This window comes from Acanthopagrus latus, chromosome 17 (assembly GCF_904848185.1).
Source record: "Acanthopagrus latus isolate v.2019 chromosome 17, fAcaLat1.1, whole genome shotgun sequence".
Taxonomy (NCBI): Eukaryota; Metazoa; Chordata; class Actinopteri; order Spariformes; family Sparidae; genus Acanthopagrus; species Acanthopagrus latus.
In genome coordinates this window covers 13,820,942-13,845,913 of record NC_051055.1, presented here as the reverse complement: position 1 = coordinate 13,845,913, position 24,972 = coordinate 13,820,942, and the positions used below count along the sequence as shown (strand labels likewise).

The 24,972-nt window shown below is 40.3% G+C and overlaps 3 protein-coding genes across 10 annotated transcripts in view; 2 read left to right on the top strand and 1 right to left on the bottom strand.

The window, feature by feature from the left end:
• Positions 1-23: 23 nt before the first annotated feature.
• On the bottom strand, positions 24-12,896 carry mrpl13 (mitochondrial ribosomal protein L13). Its single transcript, XM_037075574.1, has 7 exons — positions 12,742-12,896; positions 11,023-11,146; positions 10,600-10,693; positions 9,558-9,618; positions 7,212-7,298; positions 5,497-5,618; positions 24-679 (listed from the first exon to the last, which is right to left on the bottom strand). The coding sequence occupies exons 1-7, from the start codon at positions 12,766-12,768 to the stop codon at positions 655-657; spliced, it is 540 nt and encodes a 179-aa protein (XP_036931469.1). The 5' UTR covers positions 12,769-12,896; the 3' UTR covers positions 24-654.
• Positions 12,897-13,031: 135 nt separating this feature from the next.
• Positions 13,032-16,672, top strand: dscc1 (DNA replication and sister chromatid cohesion 1). Its single transcript, XM_037075563.1, has 9 exons — positions 13,032-13,422; positions 13,572-13,740; positions 14,082-14,216; positions 14,581-14,671; positions 14,930-15,068; positions 15,271-15,323; positions 15,412-15,566; positions 15,966-16,114; positions 16,250-16,672. Exons 1-9 carry the CDS (start codon positions 13,253-13,255, stop codon positions 16,359-16,361), a joined length of 1,173 nt encoding a protein of 390 aa, XP_036931458.1. The 5' UTR covers positions 13,032-13,252; the 3' UTR covers positions 16,362-16,672.
• A 1,920-nt stretch (positions 16,673-18,592) lies between these two features.
• Positions 18,593-24,972, top strand: part of LOC119006642 — an 18,895-nt gene continuing 12,515 nt past the window's right edge. The window contains exons 1-7 of one of the 8 annotated variants that reach the window (XM_037075565.1): positions 19,162-20,056; positions 21,776-21,868; positions 22,575-22,664; positions 22,801-22,890; positions 23,006-23,092; positions 23,326-23,458; positions 23,585-24,577. In XM_037075565.1, the coding sequence (XP_036931460.1) occupies positions 19,769-20,056; positions 21,776-21,868; positions 22,575-22,664; positions 22,801-22,890; positions 23,006-23,092; positions 23,326-23,458; positions 23,585-23,775 (972 nt within the window). In that variant the 5' untranslated portion in view covers positions 19,162-19,768 and the 3' untranslated portion in view covers positions 23,776-24,577. Of the gene's footprint in view, positions 20,057-20,571; positions 21,037-21,534; positions 21,569-21,594; positions 21,637-21,675; positions 21,869-22,574; positions 22,700-22,800; positions 22,891-23,005; positions 23,093-23,325; positions 23,459-23,584; positions 24,578-24,972 lie in introns of those variants that run through there. The other 7 variants (XR_005070856.1, XM_037075569.1, XM_037075564.1 and 4 more) reach the window with 7 other exon arrangements.

Sequence of the window (24,972 nt, the reverse complement as noted above, 5' to 3'; positions counted from 1 at the left end):
AAAACACCACTTGACGAAGACAGGTTTATTAAATTGTTTATTAGCCTATTTTACAATGGAACAGAATTGATTTACACTTTAACAACACTGTGGAACTTTGCAACACACTGACAAGACAAGAGGCTCAGGATTTCCTGACCAAAGTTAACATTTTTCTACTGAAACCACATGGCTGGCCTGAATGTTGTCACAGTAACTCATGAATTTGTTTCACTATGGAGCCTCGAACCTTCAAAGGGCACGATCGGCTGGAGCAGATGTCTCATTTTAATGGGCCAGATCTGATCATTTCATGGTTGTATAATCAAACAGAAACCCCCCAGAATCTGATTCCCACAGAACCTGATTTTGTCTGATCAGAGCAGAGCCACATGATAACATCTCAAGCTGTTGGATAATTCTGGTCTGCTGTCAATAATGTGTACAGAGCAGCACAGAGTTGGTGTCAGTGCTGTGGCTTGGATTTGCACACAATCTTACTTTTTTTTGTGATGTTTCATCTGAATAAAGAAATTCAGCATTCAAAAACGGACAACATCTCGGAGCAAATCCTATAAAAATGCCATTGTACATTATAAACGAGGAACCTGTTGCTTTCAGTGTAGCATTAATGTGATAGGCTCTCGGCTCTGGTCGCATCAGGCAGCCTCCGTTTCATTTCATTTTGTAGTCCTCGGGTCTGTGGGGAAAACAGAAGACAAAACATTAGTATGAGGAGGCATAAAAGTCTGGAAAAGAACCAAAAACAACATAGAGAGGACAGATGAAAGACGACAGATGAGAAACCAGAAAGATTTTATCGTTGTTGCACCAAATCCACGTTTTTGTGGTTTTTTTTTCTCTCTTTCATTTTGAGCAGCAGACAGATATTATCGGACTGCGCCGCCTTGGTTTTGATACAAAGTGCAGAAAATGTTATCATCAATTGTAATAGCTCCGCTATCAACTACAGCAGCATGTTTGTGTTGTTGATTTTCTGTCTGAGTCCTGTGTGAGTGTGTGTGTGTGTGTGTGTGTGTGTGTGTGTGTGTGTCTGTGTGTGAGAGAGAGAAAGGAGGAGGGAGTGCCACATATCCAATAATAATCTTTTGCCTCGGCTCCAAGGTTTTCTGAGAGAATATTAACTATGTGTTTAATAAAGGGCAACGATTGAATCGCCCTCAGTGACCTCAACCCCATCTCCCCCGACACACACACACACACACACACACACACACACACACACACACACACACACACACACACACACACACACATATTTGATGAGTTAAATGAGTAAGACAGAGCATGAGTGAATATTAACTAGGCTAAGGCCCCGCCGCTTAAATAAACCAGGATTAGGTTGACCTTGGCGACCACACAGCGACAGGCCTGAGCACACTCGCTGATTGGCTGAGGAGATTGGACCAGTAAACAAGGAGAAGTGGCTCATTTATCACAGCGCACTCTGACAGCAAAGCCGATCGTAATACAGACATGTTGTACGTGTGTGTGGTAAACGCACACGCAGAGGACAGTAACTGAATGAAAATGGCGTTCCGTTCAGAGCCCGCTGTGTTTCCACTAAATTCAAACCAAATGTGGGTTATGTTTTGTTCAAATGTGTTTCAAGCACCAGATGGAGGGTTGACCACATCAGAGTCATTGAAATGCTCTCAGGATTGTATTGAAGTACTACTTGTAGGTTTAAAGGGTCAGTCCACCCAAATTTCCAACATACATTATCTCAATTACCCGTGTGGTAACTAGCTATGTAGATTTGGTTTTAGTTGCCGAGGTTTGAGAGTTCCTGAGTTCTGCCGCCACCACACTATGACGCAGCACTGTCACAGTGTGAGATAATAACTTAGACTACGTTTATTTAAAGTTGTGCCACTGTTGATGATTTTGAATGTAGTTTTCCTCCATTGTACTGTTGTGGAGGCAAACATTTCAGAGGTTGAGATCTGGACAAATGAAACCAAAACTATTTTCATGGCTGGATACCTCTCGATATAAATATTGGAATGAAATAACTAATCGACTTACACTGTGATGCACCGATATCAATAGTCACATCCAGGTGGACAACTGATAAAAAAGGCAAACTTGTTTATTGCCGTCATCATCTTCAGTTGTAACTGCATCATGTAGAGACGTACAGTTAAACGCAGTGATCCAACTTATCTGACGTTTCTGCTGTGTTTTATTTTATGTATCTATCCACCCATGACATCTCGGACTTACTGCTAGATTGGGGTAAACTCAAGCTGTGATTTTCTTTAGTCCTCAGCCAGACATTTTCCAAACCAAATACACACATGGGAGAAGTTATCCTTTCTAGCACATTTAACTTTGTGAAAGTCTGTTTTCCATTTTTTCCTACACCTAAGCTTTTTTTTTGTGTGACCTAAACTTGACCAAACTGCAAAAGAAAACTGAAAAAAAGGGAAAATAATAAGTGAACTTGGTGTAGAAAAAAATAAGTAGGTATGACTCCTGTGTCAGAGTCCTGTGTTTAACCCTTTCAGGCACAACAGATTTATTTGGACTCCCTTTACAGTCAGTTGCAGTGATGTAGCAACATTAATTATGATGCTGTAGCATCAACACCAACACAGTAATATCATATCAATAAACCATTCCACCTGAATAGTAGTAACTATAACCAAGAATTGTGTTCAAATGCACCTCAAGCAACTGAAAACTGCATTATAACATATTATTGACAATGTAAAGAAACTCATAAAAGTTGTATGATTATGTTTCACAGTAGTCTTGTTCACAAGGTAGTTATTGTGAAACAGAAACAAGTTTTCTATTCACCACTTCATCTTAACCTATGAGCTCACCAATAAAGACGAAGAAGTGGGTGTTTCACCCCTGCGGCTGTGGACAAGGAGGAGCAACCCTGACCTGGATAAACACCAATAGGACAGATGGATAGATGGACAGATGATAGACGGATAGATGGATTGATAGACGGTTGGGCTGGTGCTGAGCAGGTGGAGATGAAAATGCTCTCAGTTAACCTGTCAGGAGGATGTTTACCACAGGTGAGGCCAGAGAGACGCAGCAGGATGACATTATCATGACGGCAAACCCCGGGGTCACAATGTCAGTCTAATCTCCAAACGGAAAATACTACACTCAAAAAGCCATGAATATGATTATACTGAATAACAGATCTCACATGCGCACGCACGCACACACACACACACACACACACACACACCCACCACAGAGAAACCTAGAGCGTCCCAAACAGGCCGGAAGTGGTGCAGAACAGCTGCCTTTCCACACATGTGTTTGTGACATTTTAACATTTGTATTCAATGGCTTGAAGTCTTTGCTGCTGACACACACGTACAGAGTTTAAAGCCGGTTTATACTGCAGTGCACTTCAGTGTCAGCGTTGATGGCGTAACACTCAATGGCCTTAATTTACAACGGCTTTCAAGGAAACTCTCAAGGCGCTCTAGCATGTAAGCATCGGAGCTAAACACAGCAATAACCACACAAAACTTTTATATACAGTAAATAAAAATGTCAACTTCTGGAAATAAAGGTCATATATTTCATCTCTAGGGCTGAAAGCTGTATCAGAATTCACACAGGAGCAGTATCATGTGAGTTTTTAACCACAGAGTGTATTTCTTAGAGTCAAGTGGCCGCTCGTTGTTCTCTGTTACAGCCACATATGTTTGTAGTTACACTGGAAAAACGCTGCGTCTTATTTGTTCCTGCATGAGTGAGAAGTGTTGGAGTCAAACTGGCTACAAAGACCGGGGCTGGCAAAGCTCTGTGAATTGGATCTGTTCATGCATACGTTGCTTAGTGAGACCACGAAAATAACACTGGACTGCACTGTTCACCGCTGACAACGTCTGGGCAGGGCGGGGAGGCAATATGTGACTATTCAATCCCCCCCCGTCCTCATTAACATAAAGATTGCACTGCGCTGGTTCACGGCCACCCACTGTGCTTCTCCTCTAAAAGTCAAGGTCGCCAGTTTGTTGCTACCTTCGCCATCTGCCTTGGATTTTATTTTGTGCATATATATTATTGATTTTTATAGTTTCTATTCTACAAGAGTCAAAGATACAAATGGGGGGAGAAGAGGGGCAATGCTCTCTACAGTAACAGCACATTTATGGGTTCGGCCACAGGGACTTTGACTCTCACAAGCGTGCTCAATAAAATTTATCGTAAGGAAATTTATAGCACTGGTACAGGCAGGGTGGTGTGTAAAATGTGTATGTGATATCATTTTCAATATACAATATAAATGTTATTTTATTTTTTTTCTCCACAACCATCTGGCCCCAGGTTGCGAACCATGAAAATCCAGAAAGAGCCCTCCATATCTGGACGAAAGTTTAAGAGGACCCTTTTGTCATACATTTTTAAAATTGGGCTTCTTTGAATGTGAAATACAAAAAACCACACATACATTTTTGACAGCTTGATGTAGTCATTTCAGGTGGTTGGTACATGAGATGTAGCGCAAGTTCTCAGATCAACATCTCCCCCTTCTGGCTGTTGTTCATCAGCACAAGGCACAGAAAATATGACCGCGTGTGCATGTTGTTATGGTGTAAAGATCCTCAAAGGACAAAAAAGATGAAGAAATGATTCTCAAGTGAGGTACCTTTAACTGTTTGACTATTAAAAAAGCCATTTGAAGGTTGAAGTCTGGGGTTAGCTTTACCATATCAGTTAAAATGCTTACTGTACTCAACTGAATACCAATAGTGCTTAATAGCAAGTATGTGTTTATGTGTATTTTCTCTGCAGGAGATTTATTATGTTGCATTTCACCTCGTAGCATCTGAACTACAAATGCTGAAAAAACCTCAGAGAATACTGCTTAACAGCAGCAGTCAGGGATGTCAGCATTTTTACATTATCACACTGCACGATATAGTCACCTCTGGCATCATTCATGTACTGCAGAAACCCACCATTCAATATTGACAGAGAGACTGGAGTTTTCTTTTGAAAAGTAACCACCGCTACATTGTCGATGATCTCCTTGTCAGCTGCCTGAGCGATGATGCGCATGTGCAACTCTCAACACAGATGACAAAGAAGCGCAAAGTCCCATGCCTTCACTTCTTCCATCAACCGCTTCAAAAACTAATTCTGTCTAATTTGGATTGTTGTTGATGCAGACTTTTTTAAACCAGGTTAACCTTTTCCAGATGCAGTCTGAGAATTAGTCTACGATCCGTTGCTTTCTACTGTTCCCTGTTTTTCAGGGATCAATGACTTTGAATGTGACACACAACTACACAAAGGCAAACTAGACCACTGGCAATTACTTTTAATATTATAGCATATAATTGCTAATGTTGGTGTAAAAATAGTTTAATACAAAAGATGCTGCATTCATCTCCTTCCATCTGTGTTTGTGTTTATATTCAATGACACATGCATGTGCAGCACTGTGTGAAGACGTTATCTGCATTTATGCTGCCGCCGGTGTGTATTTGACAACAGACTGTTTGTACATACGGTGTCCACAGCCTGGGGAAGGCGTCGATCTCCTCCTGTGTGTACTCGCTGAGCTTCCTGGGGATTTTTCTGGGCTGAGGCAGCTCCTCAGTCAGGTTGGCTCGGATGTCTTCTGGCAGCTCCTGGCGAGGGGTGGGCAGAGGACACAGTGAAATTGAAAAATGTCGGCAGGAGTAGGAATTCAAAGAGAAAAGAAGGAAATGAGAGAGGACAAGGAACTGAGAGGAGGTGACATGAAAAAGAAGGTGAGAATAAAGAAGAAAGTACCATTTAAACCCCTTAAAGCAGCTCAGATACTCAAAGACTTCAATCTCCAGTGTGGGCAGTGATTCTCATTAATATGCATTACAGGTGGGTGTGGGCCTGCTGATCATTTAAAGGAACGGGCATACAGTTCAGACTAAAATAGTGATCAGAAAACACCAAACTTTCGAAAAAACTACACAGCATTAACTCTGCTGGTGGATGTAAGTCAGGACCAGAACAAAAGACAAGTATCTGACTGTCCTTGCTTTAAATTTAAACACCTCATATGTTACATTACAGGTCAAAACTCAAAGATCAGATTTTCTTCCTTTGCCATTTGGGGAAATTAATGATAATGTTCTGTTGCATGGATAAAAATTACATCCAGTTAATATTTTGGCAGACCGCCCAGGTCAATTAACAGTCAAGTACTCTATTTTCGTCTTTTTTTTTCCAAAGCATTTCAGAAGCTGTGATGTGTGTCGCTGGTAGTTCTCGCCAATATCATCTAACAGTATCATAATTTAATGCTGCCAAATGCCAGAAGTGTTGTCTGTGAACTCCAGAGAGCATAATTCAGTGCAGTAATGAGGCAGCGCAAGTTTTCTCTTTTGAATCAATAAGTAAGAGGGGACAAGCTGGTCTCCTCCAACTCCTGAGAGAAATATCTGGATATGTGCTGCTCTTATGCTCCACTACGGTTACCAGCTGGTCACTATTTGTGTATCTGCTGTTTGGTGAGAGTGAATAAAAACATTAAAGATAAAAGCTGAAAGACACTTAATTGCCCTTACATACTAACAGTCACTTGACCCATTGTTGATTTATAAAATTGACCATAACTGAAGAGGGGCTGAAGCATCCTCACCACCAGTGGGGAAACAAACCAACACCAAATGATTGTTGTCATTCTCAACTAAAAGTTAGTCCATAAATTCTCACAAAATTGTGAGAGATGCTCATCCTATTTTCTCAAAACCCAAACTGACATCTTCAAATTGCTTATTTTTGTCCTACCACCAGTCCAAAAGCCAAAGACCGGAACAAGTTTTAAACTTTTGCTGATAAAGTGACCAAAGCAATTACCAAATAGTTTGTTACTGATTTTCTTTCAATCGACTTGGTGATCATCGACTAATTGTTGCCACTCTAAAACACACAAACCAGCTGAGAAAACGCAGGTGGAGAAAGTTAACAATCATGGTAAACACCACTGATAAATTAATAATAAATAATAATTAATAAATCAAAGTAATTAATTGCTATTAGATTTAAAGGTAACCTGAATAAATGATGGTTAAAACTGCCTCATTCTTTTGTGTCAGTATCTGCAAATTGATATCATTGCACCCTTCTCATAGGGCATCATTTGCTTCTGATTATCCTCAATAAGCCTGGGTGATTAAGGTGTTAAGGTGTCTGTCAGGAGACTCATCAGCTCGGAGACATGAGGAGAAAACGTGACTTACGTCATCAGCAAAGATGTGTAGTCGCTGCATCATGGTGCGTCGGTGCAGATTCTTTGGCAGCATGCCGTAAACCGCCAACTTCACGATCTGGTGAAGAGGAGCACATGGAACGTTGACATATTGTTTCTTGTTTTAAAAACCTCACGTACTTTTTCCCATATTTTTCAAACTATGACTATCTCAACGTGAGGCCAGTTGCACAAATTCGACTTGGAGAGAGTTACTGGACTGAGACACTGGAGAGAAATATTGGAGAGAGATGTTGGACAGAGGCAGCGCTGACAAATCATTCATCTGTCCAATTCTATTTCTCCCTCTTTGCTCGCCAACCCTCCAAACCTCATTTTAACTAAACCACCATCAGGACACACGTCTGTGGTCACCAGCTGGACCGCAGCCTGCAGCAGCACAGAGCCAACAGCTGAGTAAATCTCTCTCCTGGTTTTGTAAACTACATATTGGAAACCAACACAGGTTGTCCACCTACACGAGAAGAGCAGTTTGACGGTATTTTTATTAACCTACAATGAGCCATGGACAAAGTACAATCGCTGCTGTATAGCTCTCATGTTAAAGGACTCTGAACAGCAGTTTTGCTGTTGTGTAACACAGAATCAATCCCCAGCTGAATAGCTTCGTTTTTAGATTACACTCCCTGTGTTCCTCAAAATAGTCTGAATAGGATTTATGCAAGTTGTGCAACATGGATCAAGATGGGGACAATGAGGTACTAGACAATGACCGGATGTAACAACAAACAAATATGGAAGTGGTTAAAAAGATCTCAGCACAATTCATGTAAAGACTTAGAGGCTAAGTTAACCCAAGAATGGAAATATAGTAATCAAAACATAAAAAGGACAACTAAAATGTCCCCATTCTGGCCTAATCCAAGTCTCTTGAAGCCCTGAGATTCCAAATTGTTTTAAAAAAATGTTATTCAAACCCATTTTAATGCATTTTGTGTTCAATTTGTTTTCAATTCAGTGAAATTCAAGGGGCTTCATTGGCAAAACTGAAAACAGACAACAAAAAACAAATAATGAAATAAATATCTGTGGTAAGAACAGACCTAACACAGTGCTACATGTCCATGGATATTAGCATTTTGAGCCCACTATGAGACGTCAATACAATTATAAATAAATAAACGTAACTGGCACCAAAACTAAACTACATTCCTTCAGTTTAAGAGATAAAGCTGCCTTGTGTCATTTAGGCCTGCAGAATATGGTTAAAAAAATCATACTTTTTTTATTTTGACAGATATTGTGATGAGTGGGAATGATCATTTTTGCATCACAATTGTTATTTCACTGCAAAACTACTACAATGATGATGTTTCATTTGTCGGGGGTTTGCGCAAAACAAACATGTTTTTTCTTACATTTGGAGAACAAGATTTATTGGCTAGAGCATCTCTGCAGCACCGCAGTACTGTTATAATGCTGTTCTGTCACACATTTTATCTTCATCAGAAAATTAATTCATCCAATAGCCCAAATTTCATTTCATTTAAAAGCTGCATAACCTTCTTAAACATCTGCAGCCAAGAAGAGTAAATGCATTGGTTATCGACTTTTTTAGGCACGGATGACTATACATGTGTTGTTTTGTTGAGTATCTACAGTGTCCATGTTCATCATACTGGAGAAACATGTTAACAAGTTAATTTAATAGTTCTAAGACAACAATGAAAGACAATGGCACAGAAGAATAAGATGAATCAGGCTTTGGCAACGCAGGAAAAACTCGTTACTGTTTTCAGTCTTATCATATATTTGACAACAAGAAAAATACACACTATCTCTAGACTTATGCTTAGGCCTCATGAGTTTCTCTCCCAATCATGTATTTTACCATAGAAGTCCTGTGGTTTGTCAAGTTTAGTATGTAGGTCACATCAAGTTCTGAATGTAATTATCACTGTGTGTGTGTGTAACAAAGTGAAGATTCCTTTACCCTGAAACCATGAATATGCAACACGACCAAAACCCCGGGAATTATCCTTGAACTGACAAACTCGCACTGAGTTTCAGGATGCACCAAACATCACCAGCACAAATCCACTGCTGCTTAATCCCTGCTCTCTGCACTTCACATTAATATGCACAAGCAGCACATGTGAAAGAAGGGATAAATGTCAAGCCATGAAACACCTTCTCTGTGGCAGACATAGAAATTAGAATAATCTGCAAGAATGTGGGTTAAATCATACATCCAGCACAATAACACTCCATGAGGTTTGTGGCAGTGGAATATATTGGAGATTGTAGAATTTGCTTTTAATAAGGATGAATATATATATATATATATCCAATATATATACTGATTGATGACACTTACAGCCTTTGGGTCTTTGTGGTGCAGCTGGGCAGCTGTGACTTGTTTGAATCCACCTGGATACCTTTGGGGGAAAAAGACAAGCTCAGTCCAACATACTAAATGGAGTATTTTGGCCTTCTACCGAAATCTCTCAGACGATATGAGACCACTGATCTCTGAAACTTCTCTTGGAGTACGTTAATATCCATTAATTAAAATGAATTGCAAACACCAGACATGTCAAAGAGCAATATCTTCTACTAAATAATTACATCAAAGTGTGTTCTGCTTTTTTATTGTCACTTCTCATTAAATACTTTTTCTCTTAACTCTCTGAACTCTGACACAGAAAAAGTCCGCCAGTGCCTACATGACTATTTTTTGCTTAATGTGATATCATTTCTTGGAGTATTTTAAAGTGCTTCATATCTATGTTACCAGTCAGATGCTGTTGTGGGCGACATGCTGTGTGAGAGGATGCTGCATCAAAACCAAACTAGCACATTTATAAATAAACCCCTTATTTGACAGAAAAATAGCTGATCCATCCAAAAATGCTGCACATCAACCCCCCATAATCGTTCAGGCCGATGATCAGTCTATCCCTTACCATATGTATATATTCTCTCAATCTCCGTCTGACAACTATTTGGTGGGAGGAGAGAGTAGAGAATCAGCAGCACTTACTCGCAAGAGGGGACTGACATTTCATAGGGTTAAACACAGGAACGTGATTACCCAGTTATAGTTTAAAGTGCCTTATACTGAGACAACCTTAGAGAAATACCAACCACAATATCTAGTGTACGTGCTAAAAAATGTATTATCTATACCGACCACTTCCAATACAAACACTTTCATTTCACAAATATGTGAGTACAAAAAAAAGCAACACAACTTTAGTAGTCTAGTCAACAGGGCCATTGCTTTGCCTCAAATATGAATGTGACATTGAGACACGCTGTTCCTGAAACATTTTCGGAGCTGTTGACAGGCAGCAAAGAGCAAAGGCGTTTTGGAAACACTGGAAAAAAAAGCAAGTGTGTCATCTGTATGCACTTACCCCGAGTGTGATGAGTAGACCTTCTGCTCCCATTTGTTTCCAGAGAAGGCTATTTGTTTGGTGTTTATAACTACCACATGGTCCCCACAGTCACCTGCAGAGATGCACAGATTAGGACAAAGGACACTTTAATCTATTTTAACAGAGAGACATACAGGTCATACATACATCAGACACAGATGGTAATAATACCAAAAAACTAGCTAGTTTACTAGACCAACAAAGACGATGAAGTATTTAGAGTTTATCCTCTACTGCCATCATGTGGTCATTCCATGTCACAACAACATTAAACATCAGGTGGGTTGTGGTTTCATAATAGAAGATGGTCAAGCACTAATTTATATGCAATTTAAATGTTGTTTTAATTTAGAAAGTTACTCATGACTTTACATGTGCATGTTTGTGACAGACTGGACTCACTCAGTGCATGATAGATAGGCTTGTGTTTCCCCTGTAACCTAACGGAACACATGGTCGCGATCTTCCCAGGAGGCTGCATCCTGGCATCGATCACGAACCAGGAGCGAGCAAAGGTCGCCCATTGCTAAAAGAGGAAGGATAGGAAGAATGGGTTAAATAAACTGTGTGGCATGGGATTATCACAGGTTTGATAGCGTGACAAACAACAGACACACAAGGCATTTTTCACTGAAGATGTTTTGACATCTCACCAGGAAAGGCACAGGTGCAGGTATTGAAATTAATTATGTCTGGATTCCATTTACATTCAGATTCAGGGTCCTTGTATTGTCTATGCTAGTTAGCTGTCACACTGTCATGACTTGTTAATACAAAAGAGACTTTGTTAATGTTTTTTCAGAACATTTATTATTTATATTATTCAGAACACCTGTGCTTCCTCTTTAACGACTAGTCAAAATGTCTGCTGTAAAAAGGCATTGTTTCTAGATTGAAGCCATTTATTATACAGACACAGCATTTCAGAATACAGAAATGTATGATGCATTTCAATGTTCAATGTAAGAAATTGATGACTCCATAACTGACACAATGACTACGCAATTAAAACTAAACCTAAACCAAATAAACCCCAATGAATTATCTGAGTGCACACAACACCATCATCACCATCATATATCACTACTGGTCAATTCAAGTTATCTGCTCTACATTAACCACATTTAAAGAAAGGGCTAAGTTTAAGGGTTATCATAAACTGTAAGATTGTGAGATAAGAAACAGAGAGAGAGAGAGAGAGAGAGAGAGAGAGAGAGAGAGAGAGAGAGAGAGAGAGTTGCCACTACATTTATTCGGGAGTGGTGGACACCTACAGTAAACACATTACCACCACAGTTAGACAAAATTGGAAACTGACCATTATAATCTAGATATCAGAACAAAACAACATGTGTAGATGTGGCCCTTTATTTACTAATATTTAACCAATGCTGCAAACCATTTTTACCACTTGCGCCAAAATTAAGATATGGGATGAATGTGGAACAAATAACAAAAATGATCCTGTGACTTTACTGCTTCAACACAATAACAGAGGAAACATCAGCAAACAAAACTGTTCTCATTATTCACATTAAGCATCTTAAAAACTATCATGTGGATGTCTCAAATTAAAAGGTGGGAGAATACTTTCAGGGCTAAAGAAAAACACGCGCGCACACACACACACACACACAAAATCTAAATTCGTTAACCCTAAAGATGAAAGATTTAATCAACTGCACCATGTCCAACCTTTGATCTTTAGGGCATCGCTCACATACCCACAGGATTAAAATGAATGTAGTCTACAATTCTGATGTAAACAAGTAACTGCTAGCCACGGATTATCTAAAGCAGCGCTTCAAGCGAGTATAATTTGACATGGTGGTCTCAAGACGTTGTTTGAACGTTAACTTGGGCTGCCAAGAAATAATATTGGACTCTTGGGAATCTCCCTAACTGCTGAGAGCAGTCCACTTGTTGTAATGAGTTTAAACGATACAATAATATCCAGACACACCATGGCTAGCGCGTTAGCACCGCTCGTTAGCTAGCAGCCCATTTGTCAGTGATGTCCTGTCTTAACGGCACAGTAACCGGCACACACTAAACGGTCACAGTATGAGATTTAAAAAAAAAAAATAATAAGACAATGTAATGTATAATGTGTGTAATTACCTGGGCAGATCTGGAGAAACTTGACATTTCTACGACACTACTGTGTTAGCACATCCTCAAAATATTTGACCCTCAACGTGAGTGACGGTCCGTCTGGTAATTTTACTCGGTTGAAACAAGATTTGAGACTTAATTGTTCCTATGTTTATCTTTATCCAAGTAATACAGCAAAACGTACATTTATTTTATTTATGTTCACGCTAACGTTAAGTGTCAGTACGTCTCAATGATAACCTTTCAATAAATCGAGACTTATAATCGCAGCATTTATTTATTTATGTATCAGTCGAGTGTTTCTACATGGTCCTATTTTGGCGTCGTACCTTACGTAGTTGCCGCACTTCCTTCCACTGACAGAAATAGAGCGGGGAAATTTGACATGCACCGTGCCTAAAGTTACATTAGTGTTTACTTATTCATTCCTTGGAAAACGTGTAGTTTGTTGCTGTTTGTTTGGCGAATCAATCTTTAATCGACACACTATCCGCTTATCCTGCCGTCCTGAGCCAACATGAGAACTTTAGAGGAGGTTCAGGCCACTCTGGAGATCGCCAAGCTGAAAGAGGAGGATCTGCAGAAAACGATTCACTGCCTATCCTTCGGGGAAAATGTTTCATCTGCAGACTACTGCCTGATGGAGCTGGACGACACACTGCTCAAACACATAGAAGCTGGCCAAAGGTAAGGTATTAATCATATGATTAAACTGCTGATTGCTGAAAGTTACTTTATTGACAGTGGTGTAAAATATAATGACCATAGAAACTGCTGTCTTTTATTTGTTGATGCTGTGGGTGTGGGTAACTGACAGCTGTTCTCTCTGTTTCCAGTCTGGTGATTCGAGGGGATAAAGATGAGCGTGCAGTCCTCTGCAGTGGTGACAAAACCTATGACCTAAAGATAGCCGACACATCCAACATGCTGCTGTTTCTGCCGGGATGCAGAACACCAGACCAGCTAACTAACAGCCAGGAAAGCTCTCATGTGGTGCACACTCAGGTATGGAAACAATAGACACACAGATACCTGCCTGGTATACTGTAACACCCACATAAACAGACACAGCCTACTGGGTGCATTATGCATAATTAACAGTTAATTTCTTTTGTGTGACCCACATCTTTGATGTGTTTATCTCTGTTTTGTTATGGTGCTACTTACTTTAGTCCAACTGTTTTTATTCATACTGTTGTCTTTTTATTTCTATACATAATTGCCCCTTAAATATTTGCTTTGCCTTCTGACATTTGTTTGTCATTGTTTTGCCCTTTATTATGCATATAACATGCTTTATAATCCTGTGCTATATAAATGAAGTTATTTTGATTATTCTTTTGTAGATCTGGGGATTTTGTAACAGCTACTGGGAACTGAGGAAGCAGCGTCCGAAACTTAAGAAACTGAAGAAGCTCTTAATGGAAAATCCTTATGAAGGACCTTCTTTAGGAGGACAGGAGGAGAATACAGAACACAGGGTAAAAACATATTATGCAGAAAGAAGAACAATAGCAGAAGCCTCAGTTAATGGAAATATCTATAATGCTGTAAAAAAAAAAAATAATAATAATGACTGTAATTTAAATCTCTTAATTTACTGCAGCTTTTAAGAATTTTGCTCATAAGAGCATTTGATAATTACAAATTATTTTTGGTATTGTATCATGTAATGGCTAAGAGAAATATGGGGCTTTTATGTCAGTATCTGTACCTGGTGTCTTTATCGGAAGTAAAATATTTTGTAGAATAGAATGTTTTGAATGTGTCACTGTAAATTCCTCCTCTGTTTTGAATGTCTTTGTATCTGTTAGTCAGTGGTTTCCTGTGCTCTTCTGTTACCAGTACACAATGCAGGATCTGTTGGAGAGGATTCAGGCCAGTGAAGAGGAGCTGAAGGCCCACTTAGAGGCCATCCATGCCTGTCAGATAGATGGTAAACAGTGACACATTTGAATAATAACTAAATTAACATTATTGTTATTAGTAAAGTTGAGTAGGTGAGTAAGTAGGTTCAAAATCATTCGAATAACCGACATCAGTGTAGTGCTCTCAGGAGGTTCAGTTCAGGGAAGATGCTTTTCTAAATAAAACGTATGTCTCTTAGCCTCACGGAGCTAAAACTGAATGTTATATTCAAAACAAAACAAATCCCTACCAGATGTTAAGCGAGAGTATCTTTTCTGTCCTCCAGGATACTGGCGCGCGCTGGACTTTGACTACGAGATGAAGCTGCTCGGTCATGTGACTCAGCTGGTGGATTCTGAGTCATGGTCCTTCGACAAGGTTCCCCTTAAAACGAGTCTGGAAGAGTTAGGTCCACTAGAGCCCAAGTGAGTTGATGTCAAGTCTCATGTTCACGCAACAAGTAAAGAAAAATAATGACGATTGAGAGTATATTTTCCGTCATGCTGAGGCTTTGGAAACAAAAAACTACCCAAATAACAAAACTGATGAGCATCTAGTATGAGCATGGAAAGGTTTGATAATAGACACTCATTCAGATTCTTATAATTTCCCCTCTGTCTTTCACAGAGAGATGATCGAGCACTGTTTGAACTGCTATGGGAGACGCTATACTGAAAACGGTAAAGTAAAACAAACTTTCAAGGCTTCACTCCTACACAGCCTGAAACTACGGTGCTCACATCTCTGAATCTTCCTCCCTCTCGATAGATGAAGTTTTTTATGCGCTACATGAGGATAAAGTGTGTCAAGGAATGGCGCTGCTGCTGCTGCAGAACGCTGTCAAGTTCAACCTGAGGGAGTTTCAGGAAGTCTGGCAGCAGAGCGTCCCAGACGGCATGAGCACAAGACTGGAGCAGCTAAAGGTTAGCCTGTAACACTCATATACTGCACTCTGAGGAGAACTGGGGACTTTTCTTTCTTCTTTTCATTGCAGTTACAGTAAAAGTAGTGTGATTGGGTACAGGTTTTTTTCTTTGACATATAGAAGTTTAACTGCGAAATTTGATCACATTTTTTTTCTCTTAGACAAACAAAGTCTGACTATGACACCACTAAAATCAACCTCTCATCTTTTCTTCTTATCTAAACAATGATTTTCTCTTTATAGCCAGTTTGCTTTTCATGAGTAATTCTGAGACATGGGGTCAAAACAGCCTCTTGTGTTAAAACACCCACTCGCTGCAGCTGTTTCTATCCACTGGCTCCCACTGACTTCTCTTGAGAAACTGACTGTAGGGCTGACAGCGTTGTAAATCTTCCAGAGTGTCGCCCTGTTGGACCGCACCTCCCGTCCAGAGACCATCTGCCTGCTGCGCGTGGAGGACCTCCCAGAGGACACACTCGAGCGCTTCAACCACCTCTTCACGCTCAGAGAGAAATGGACAGAAGATGACATCACGCCATACATACAGTAGGTGTCATCAGTTTAGGAAGTTATCATAAAATCCAAAGGTACATGAATTTGACCTGCTGACAATAGTTCAGAATCAAATCACTTAAGTAATTTCTTAAGATATCTGAAAGATTATTTGTACTCCTCCATCAGGGACCTGTGTGGAGAGAAACAGACCACTGGAGCCCTCCTGACCAAATATGCTCGATCCTCAATGCAAAATGGCATCAAGGTCTTCAACTCCAGAAGGCCTGTGGCTACGTGAACACGCCCTCTGTCCAAGAATTGAACTCACTTTTGGAAATTATTATGGTTACATGTATTCTCAGAGTGACTTTTGCAATTGTCAAAATTATCTTCATATCATTATTGCCTTTAAAATTGAGTGATTATAGGTATTCAGCAGTCGACTGTCTTGCAGCGCTTCAGCTTTCTTGTAAGTGTATGATAAAAATGCAATAAAACACTCAAAATTCAAATGTTAGTACATTTTTGTGACTAAAACATTTAAGTTGTCTGTTGTTTGTCTGTTTAAAAAAGTACATGTTGGTAATAAAATAAGTTTTCATAATTCTATTTCTCAATGTTCTACCGTCTGTAATTAACCTGAGTTGGACAATTAAGTGCCAAGATATGGACTTTCAAACAGGAACTTACTAGGTGCTTTGCTGGAGGTTGTCCACAAGGTGACAGCCTTGGTTCATTCATTCAGTATGAGAGTCACCAACGATTGTATAATCCACCTCACCGTAGTGTGCTGCATCCATGTGAAAATGAATTGTAACAAAATATTATTCACAGAATCACACAAATATATTACTTTTGATTTACTGACCTGCTTAATGTCCTCAGGTTGTGGAGGCTCATCAGGTTTATGTAGACCGAATCACTGTCTCAGTCACATAGAGAGCTGAAGTGACTAGTCAGTCAACAGAAAAGTCATAAGAAGCAGTGTTTTTCCTTTTTAAAGCAAACATGACTTGTACCAGCCATTTTTTTTTTGCCAAAACATTGCCTAAATAACTGTGACTATGATCATAAAGAAATCTGAAAATTTGTTGATAATGAAAATAATCATTACTCAAATACTGAACAAGGAAGGAATGACACCACAAAGAAGATAATCCACCAAATCTTACGTGGTCTGCAGTTTTGACTGTTAAACACCCATTAAACAAGCAGCCCGATTGTTCACAGCCTCTTGGAGCGGCTGTATTGCATTCTAATCACGTGACGAATGAAGAGATAATTCATCTCAGATCACAAAGAAGATGCATTCTGTAAATCATGATGGCATCAACACAGAATCACATTTAAGAAATGCAACATCTAATGTTGATGCTTGCATGTGTTTTTCTACAGATGATGTCTGTGAGTGTTCAACATCCAGACTGTGTGTCTCTCCTAACATAACAGTCTGTGTGTGAATGAGTGTTACTGCCATATGAGGAAGTGTTCAGTAGGAGCTGGAAAACACAGACACACATCTGTGTTCCCATCATGACTTTATCTGCATTGGCTGGCTGACTAAATCTGACATCACCCGTGGGGAGTGCTGACTAGTCGATGGGTTAAAGAGATCCCAGCTGTGTTTGTGTGTTTTGAATCTGCTGTGTTGGTCTGCACAACACCCGCAAAAAGATGAATATTCACTTCCTCTCTGCCTCTGTATGATCTATTTCCTTTTTTTTTTTTTTTAACTCTTTACCCATCATTCCACCTCCTACTTCTTTCTCTTTTTTTCCATGCGGTGATGTCTCATTTGTCCTCATTTTCTCTCATCTTATTCTATCTTCCATCACAGACACCACATGAAAATCAAAATACAGAGTATTACAGCAGAAGATCAAACAGGAGCAACAGTGTAGAGCAATGATTAATACTTAATCAACTGTATTAAAACACTGCAATGATTTTTTTAAATGTAAAATCTATCTAACAATCTAACAATAGAATCAAAAAGTACATAAGAAATAATGCTTGTAAAGATGAGGTTGTTCTTTTTAGTAAGACTATAACCTGACAGAAACAATGATCATTTGAATGGACCCACACAGTTTCTCACCCAGAATAGCTCACAGCTCTGGGCTACAACATTAAGTAATATTGTGTGAACTGCTTTTAAACAGTGTGCAGACCATGGTGCGGAGATGACCTTTTTTGCATCCAGGTAAGGAATCAGAACGTATTTTTGTCCATTATGAGATTTAGGCCCATTTTATGTCTGTAAAACTGTAAAAACTATAAAGTTGACTAATTAGACACTCTTTTTAAGGTGCGCATAACAATCCAGGAAGGTCAGACCTTGTCCCAACTCACCAAATGTATGACATGTTGTCAGAAGTTCCATTGTCCGTTCTGCAGCCCAACACTGTTCAACCCAAGAAGTTGAGCAAGTGTGAAAAACATCTGGATCTGCATTTTAACCGGGCTGTTTGCCATGAAGGTAAAACATTCTCCTGCTGCCTCGAGTGTCCTGCATTTGGGTCCTCACTTTGTTAACCTTGAGAATTTGGAATAAAATACTCATTATATAACACTTGATTCTATGCTCTTATGTTTACCATTCACAGATGTGGACTGGGTTGTCGGCTCCAGCTGCATTATCATTGCCTATACTGCAGTTTAACATTGATATGCAAACCAGATTTTATTAAGCATCTTGTTTGTGCAAGAAGCAGAACAGTGCCAACCGTCCAGCTCGGGCGACCGCGCCCCTGGCTTCAGCATCTTCCACCACCACCCTGGCACCAACATCCTCCAATACACCTACACAATCCTTCACTGCACCAGCCACCCCAAGTGGACAAATGAAAAGGGTCGGTGTGAAGCCACTGCTCCAAAAAAAATGTCCCATATGTCAGGTCATGATGTACAAAAGAGGGTTAGGGTTAGGGTTAGGTCTGTTGCTAATTTTACAAAAGACACACTGAAAGAAAGCACACCAGCAAACATAAAGACATAACCACTACTTCCCTCCTCGACAGTGAATGCATCAATCCGGGAATTGGGATCTTTACTGTGCACAAGTCATTTCTTGGACCCAATAATCCTCTTCTTATTCAAAATAAGGTATGGGGGGAATCAACATTATTTTGGCATTTGGGTGGAATGAACCTGCAACATTATAGTTGGATATGTTGATTTTATTGGCATAATATCATGATTCAGAATTGCTTTGGCATTTGGGTGGAATAAACCTTTAAAAATGAGTCATTTTAGCATTTGGGTGGAGTAAACCTTTAATACCATAGTTGGACAGGAAGTATTGCTGTCAGCTGTCGCGGAGCGGTCCTGAGTCTGCTGCCTCCGGGTCTGCAGAGTTTTAGAGCAGGGCTGTGAAACCCTGCTGTGCTCAGTCCCTCGGGGCTTTTTTTCGACCAAAGCATGTTACTAACATTCCATTTATACACCAAGGAACCATGTCAAGAAGCAGAAATTAGCATAATTTGTCACCTTTACCATTGATGGAGGGGCCCTTAGGTGGCGGTAATGCGCGTTATACGCTTGTTCCCTACCATCATTACAAGCCAAGAAGAAAAAAAGGAGGAAGACAACAAACTTGACCGGTCAGCGGAGCTCTGCAACCGGGAGACGGTGCATTTTTCTCCCCACGGTCACGGTCACTCTCAGCCCCCGCACCAGTGAAGGGCTTGATAAACGTCAATAACCATGTCCAGAAGACGCTGCATATTTCGATGCAAAACCAAATTCCCCTTGAATGGGCTCCCAAAGGATGAAGAAGTTAAGAGTCAGTGGTTGCAGTTCATATTTAAGTCCAACACTATTCCTCAGCAGTACAGCCCCAAGCTTGTACTGTGCTCCCATCATTTTACCGAGGACTGCTTCGAAAACCACGCACAGTTCAAAGCTGGGTACAGTAAACGGCTGATCCTGAGAGAAGGAGCCGTTCCCACCGTGCTGGGCAGCGTCAAATCTGCAGAGTCAGGACCACAACCCGTGAGTAACGTCATCAAATGTGGCTCTGTTGGTTTTAAAACAGACGAGGTGGCTGCTTCTGAGTCTTCAAGTGCCGAGCTGTTTGCTTGTTTAGTCTCAAGATGTACAGCCAGAGCTAGCTAGCTAACTTTAGCTGCGTTAGCATTGTTGGCTCCGTACAGAGCAGCCGCCCCCCTTAAAGGAGTACGCCACCCCCAGGTGAAACTGAGTCACTCCCCGCAGTCCCTAGAGTTGGATGAGTGAGCCAAAGCGTTTTTTAGCCGACCAAGCCATTGTCCTAATCTAGAAACGCCGCGGTTAGCTTTAGTTTATCGTAGTCGCTGTAATCCGGAGTGTCCAGCTAGCATGTTGTTGCAAAAGTGAATCAAATAACTCAAGATTTTTTGTAAATATTTCTCGTGACCTATACATTCATATCGAGTACACATATAAATGCAAATTAACACGAAGGGATTTACTAGACCAATTTATATCTGGAACTATTTGCGGCCACAACACAGGCAAAGCACTGCTACCACGCGCAAAGACCTGAAAACCCTCAACTTCCGTCAATACACTGACAGCACACAGCACCACAACTTCCAGTGTTACCTGCATGTAGTTGCAGTAAGAGAAGAAGTTGTTGCAGTAAGGTTGTTACGTTAGTAGTTTGAAGTTAGTTTCACATCTACTGAGGAAAAATGGTTATTTGCTGTGTGAAGGGCTGCGATAACAAGCAGAGGACATACACGAACATAATGTTTCACAGAATTCCAAAACCAGTGGAACGAAGAAATCTTTGGCTTGCTGTCCTCGACATTCCTGCAACAACACCAGTGGATAAAATCAATCAATATCGTGTTTGCGATGAGCATTTTAAACCGGAGGACTACGAAGAGAAAATGCAGTATGCTACGAGAAAGATGCTGCTACATCTGAAGGATACGGCCGTCCCATCCATTTTCAGTACAGAGGCAGAACAGAGTTCATCATCCATGCCTGTAAGTAACGTTATAATTTTTACCCTTCCTTGGTTTATACATTGCTAACATTATCACGGAAACTTCACGTTAGTCCGACTCGCATTGTCGTTTCCTAGAGGCAGAGAACTTAGTAGCCACGCTGGTGTATCGACGGAAGTTGAGGCTTTTCAGGTGCTGAGTGGTGTCTTTGCGCGTGGTAGCAGTGCTTTGCCTGTGCTGTGGCCGCAAATAGTTCCAGATATAAATTGGTCTAGTAAATCCCTTCGTGTTAATTTGCATTTATATGTGTACTCGATATGAATGTATAGGTCACGAGAGATAATTACAAAAAATCTTGAGTTATTTGATTCACTTTTGCAACGACATGCTAGCTGGACACTCCGGATTACAGCGACTACACTAAACTAAAGCTAACCGCGGCGTTTCTAGATTAGGACAATGGCTGGGTCGGCTAAAAAACGCTTTGGCTCACTCATCCAACTCTAGGGACTGCGGGGAGTGACTCAATTTCACCTAGGGGTGGCGTACTCCTTTAAGGCCTTGTTCAATGGTGCAACATGAATTGTGGAATGATCTGCTTTTGTGATTTAAATGGAAGAAAAACTGTTTTTTATTAAGGTGTAACAATCATAAGATGCCTCTGTTTTGTTATTTCAGACTCTTCTGTGAACTTGTCTGCTGTGAAACTACCAGAAGATTTTCATTTCTCTGACTGCTTTGTTCCTAATGCCTCCTCCTCTCTTCACACACTCTGCAGCTTGATCGACAGCCACAACACTCGATGAGCCAGGCAGAAGGGACCAACTTTGATGGCTGCTCGCAAGCAGCAATCACCAACCAATCCAGCATAGTATGTCTTTATAGATTAAGTATGGTGATATTATAAATGACATGTTTCTCACGACCCCAATTCCAATCCATTTGTGCAGCATTGGACTGAAGAACAACACTACAGGGATAAAACAAATATTAAAACCGACACAGCATAACCAGAGATGCAGAGTAGTCTCTGAGAGACATAACTTGAGGCAATGTATCAGATTACATGTTGTAGTGTGTAAAATATGGTGGTGTTACCCTCTAAATGTGCATAGTGTCCACACAGACCACTACAAAGCTGAGTATTACTTGCTGTGGTCAAGTGGACCGGTGAAATGTTACGTACTTGCTCTCAACTGCCGGTAGATGACAAAAAGTCCATATCATGCATCCTTAGTGTGAGGTCAGGACTATAAAAACAGGTTACATCTCTATCTCTGTCTTGCCTCTCCACTCTTGGGCTGTGTCATGGATGTATCAGGAGCCGCAGGGCTGTGTGTCTGTTTAACCAACAGCAGGGCTGAGCTCTAGACAAACTTGCAGAGCAAAGATGCAGACAGGATGAAGCTGTGCGCTTCTTCTGCATTTACACCAAATCCGACAATGCAGCACTCTCCCCGTGGTTTGTGTGCTAGTGTTTATTTTAGTTGTGAAACTAATCTAAAAATGTTTTTATTTTCTCTGATTCACTGCTTTGTTCCTACTAACGGCACTCCCTCTCTTCATTCACTCCACAGCTCGCTCAACCATCGTTGCTCTTGTTGAAGCAGGGAGAAGGGGCCAGCTTTGATGGGAGTTTACAAACAGCAACCAACAAATCCTGCATTGTACGCCTTTATAGGAATACCTCGGGTGCTATCATGTATAGAACTGAAGTGCTGTGAAACAATTAGAGGCCTCAGGAACAAAGGGGTGAATCTGAGAAATAAAACATATTCTCCCTCTCTTTCACTCATTCTACAGTTTGCTCGACCACCACTACTCTCACTGAGTCAGGCAGAAGGAGCCAACTTTGATGGGTGTTTACAGACAGCAACCAACAAATCCAGCATAGTATGTCTTGACTGAGATTATATGTGTTTCTTTTTTCTTTCAGATTTTTTTTCTTTTCTCTGATTTAATGTTTTGCTCCTACTAATGCCACTCCCTCTCTTTACTCTCTCGACAGTTCACTCAACCACAACTGCTCTTGCTGAGCCGAGGAGAAGGGGCCAACTTCCAGCTGTTGCAAACAGCAACCAGCCAATCCTGCATAGTAAGCCTTTAAAGGATGAGTCTGTTGATATTATAGCTGTATTTCTTCTTACAACCACAATTCCGAAAATATTGGCATGTTTTGTCAAATGAAAATAAAAAACAGAATGCAATCATTTCCAATCAAATCCTTACATCTGTTGCTATCTCCTTACCAGGTTGACGTGACTTGAATTTTGTTGTCTAGATTATATAATTGATGTATTCATTGTTATTGCCTGTGTAACTGTTCAGAGCACGGCTGCCAGCACATGTCCAATTTCTCCGACTGTCAGAGACGTCGCCTGCCAGACTGACCCTCCAAAGAGAATATCTGTCGGCACACAGCTCTCCATGAAAACTCTGCAGAGTCACTTCCGCAGTAAAGGTTTGTAGTACCACATCATCAACTCGTGCATAAAATTATTTCAGTTTTGCTTTTTCTCTTTTATGCTGATCATATTGTTACTGTAGACACAGCTGACAAGATCACTGATTTCTTTGTGCATTGAAGGCGTCCAGGCGAAAGCGGCCAGCAGAGATTTCGGCGTGTGCACCCTCACCTTCCCTTTGGACAGTCCATTACTGTTCCTTCAACCAACAATAGTAAAGAGACCATCAAAGAGACCTCGACTCAGTCTTACAGATGAAGGGGAAGGCCCTTGTTTGTCTATGGTGGTAAATGAATCAGATGATTCAATATGACTCTGTGGACAGACACTGTCTTAGGTTAGCAGCTGTTTTTTTTTCTTTATACTGTCAGGGATCGTCTCAGTGGAGAGGAGTCAGTGAATGAGAGATTAAAGGGTGGAACAAAGGAAAATGTTGACATCTTTGATTATTACCACCTGATATTCATGGCAGTGACTGTTTTAATATCCCTGGATCACAAGAAAAGAAGAAGTATCCACAAAAGATCATATGTGTCAGGACAACTGCCTTCAGCTGCTCCAATGGAATGGTTTAATAATTGACAATTTGACACAAGTTCACTTAACATCGTCTGGCTACTAAGAAAAGGGGGTTGGGGGTGATGTGTTTTTGGTCTTCCTATAATCCATTGAAACAGAGATGCAGCGGCTCCATAGAGTCTCACAGCATTACTACAAATCATGGGCTGGTGATTCAATATTTTGACAGCAGGGTTCAGTTTCAGCTCTGTATGGCATTTACAGAATCAAGTCTGTTCATTGAGTCTGTTTCTATTCAATTGTATAAGAAGCAGTAACTACAAATTAAATGATTTTTCCACATAGATTTGAATGTACCGTTTGTGTGAAGCTACTGGTAATGTGTGTCACAATGTTGACTGCACGAAAACTGATTTCACTGTCAACTGGTAAACTGTCAGTACCTTTGTAAAGCTGGATTCCGGTATAGGAAAGATGTATATACTCATACAGGTTTGGTAAATGTAGTGTAATTAAATAAAAACAAACCCTTCAGTTGTACTAATGATGTACAGTTATGTCTAGTTGATTCTGTATTTGGTTGTCGTTTTCTGTGTTTACTGATTTGCATTATGTAACAGTCCAAAGAGAGAGTCTCAGGCGTCTGTTTTCCAAAACATCTTAACACTAAGATGACCTTACTATTGTTACTTCATAGGTAAAGAAGCGTTAGGAACATACTGTCAAGGACACAGAAAAATGTTATTGTAAACACCCAACTGAAGTATGAACATTATAATCTGTCAAGATCCAACGATCATGTGCTACTGAAGCATCAGTTAAAGAACTACATATTCTAAAACCTTTTGAAGGCATAATAGAAAACAAGAAAGTAGTTCTTTATTGGTCATTACAGAGCACTTTCTAATGTCTTCATATCCTACAACTACCAGGCCATCAACAAAAAAGAGTCCTTCATATCCTGCTAATTACCGCTTAGCGATAGGAAGTA

Bases quoted from the DNA above. Each gene is read 5' to 3' on its own strand.
- mrpl13 (XM_037075574.1), bottom strand. From the start codon at position 12,768: ATGTCAAGTTTCTCCAGATCTGCCCAG. The intron at 7,299-9,557 runs GTAAGTGTCATC...CCTCTTCACCAG, and splicing joins ACCACAAAGACCCAAAGGCT to ATCGTGAAGTTGGCGGTTTA. The intron at 5,619-7,211 runs GTAAGTCACGTT...ACCCCTCGCCAG, and splicing joins TACACATCTTTGCTGATGAC to GAGCTGCCAGAAGACATCCG.
- dscc1 (XM_037075563.1), top strand. From the start codon at position 13,253: ATGAGAACTTTAGAGGAGGTTCAGGCCACTCTGGAGATCGCCAAGCTG. The intron at 13,423-13,571 runs GTAAGGTATTAA...CTCTGTTTCCAG, and splicing joins CACATAGAAGCTGGCCAAAG to TCTGGTGATTCGAGGGGATA. The intron at 14,672-14,929 runs GTAAACAGTGAC...TCTGTCCTCCAG, and splicing joins CCATGCCTGTCAGATAGATG to GATACTGGCGCGCGCTGGAC.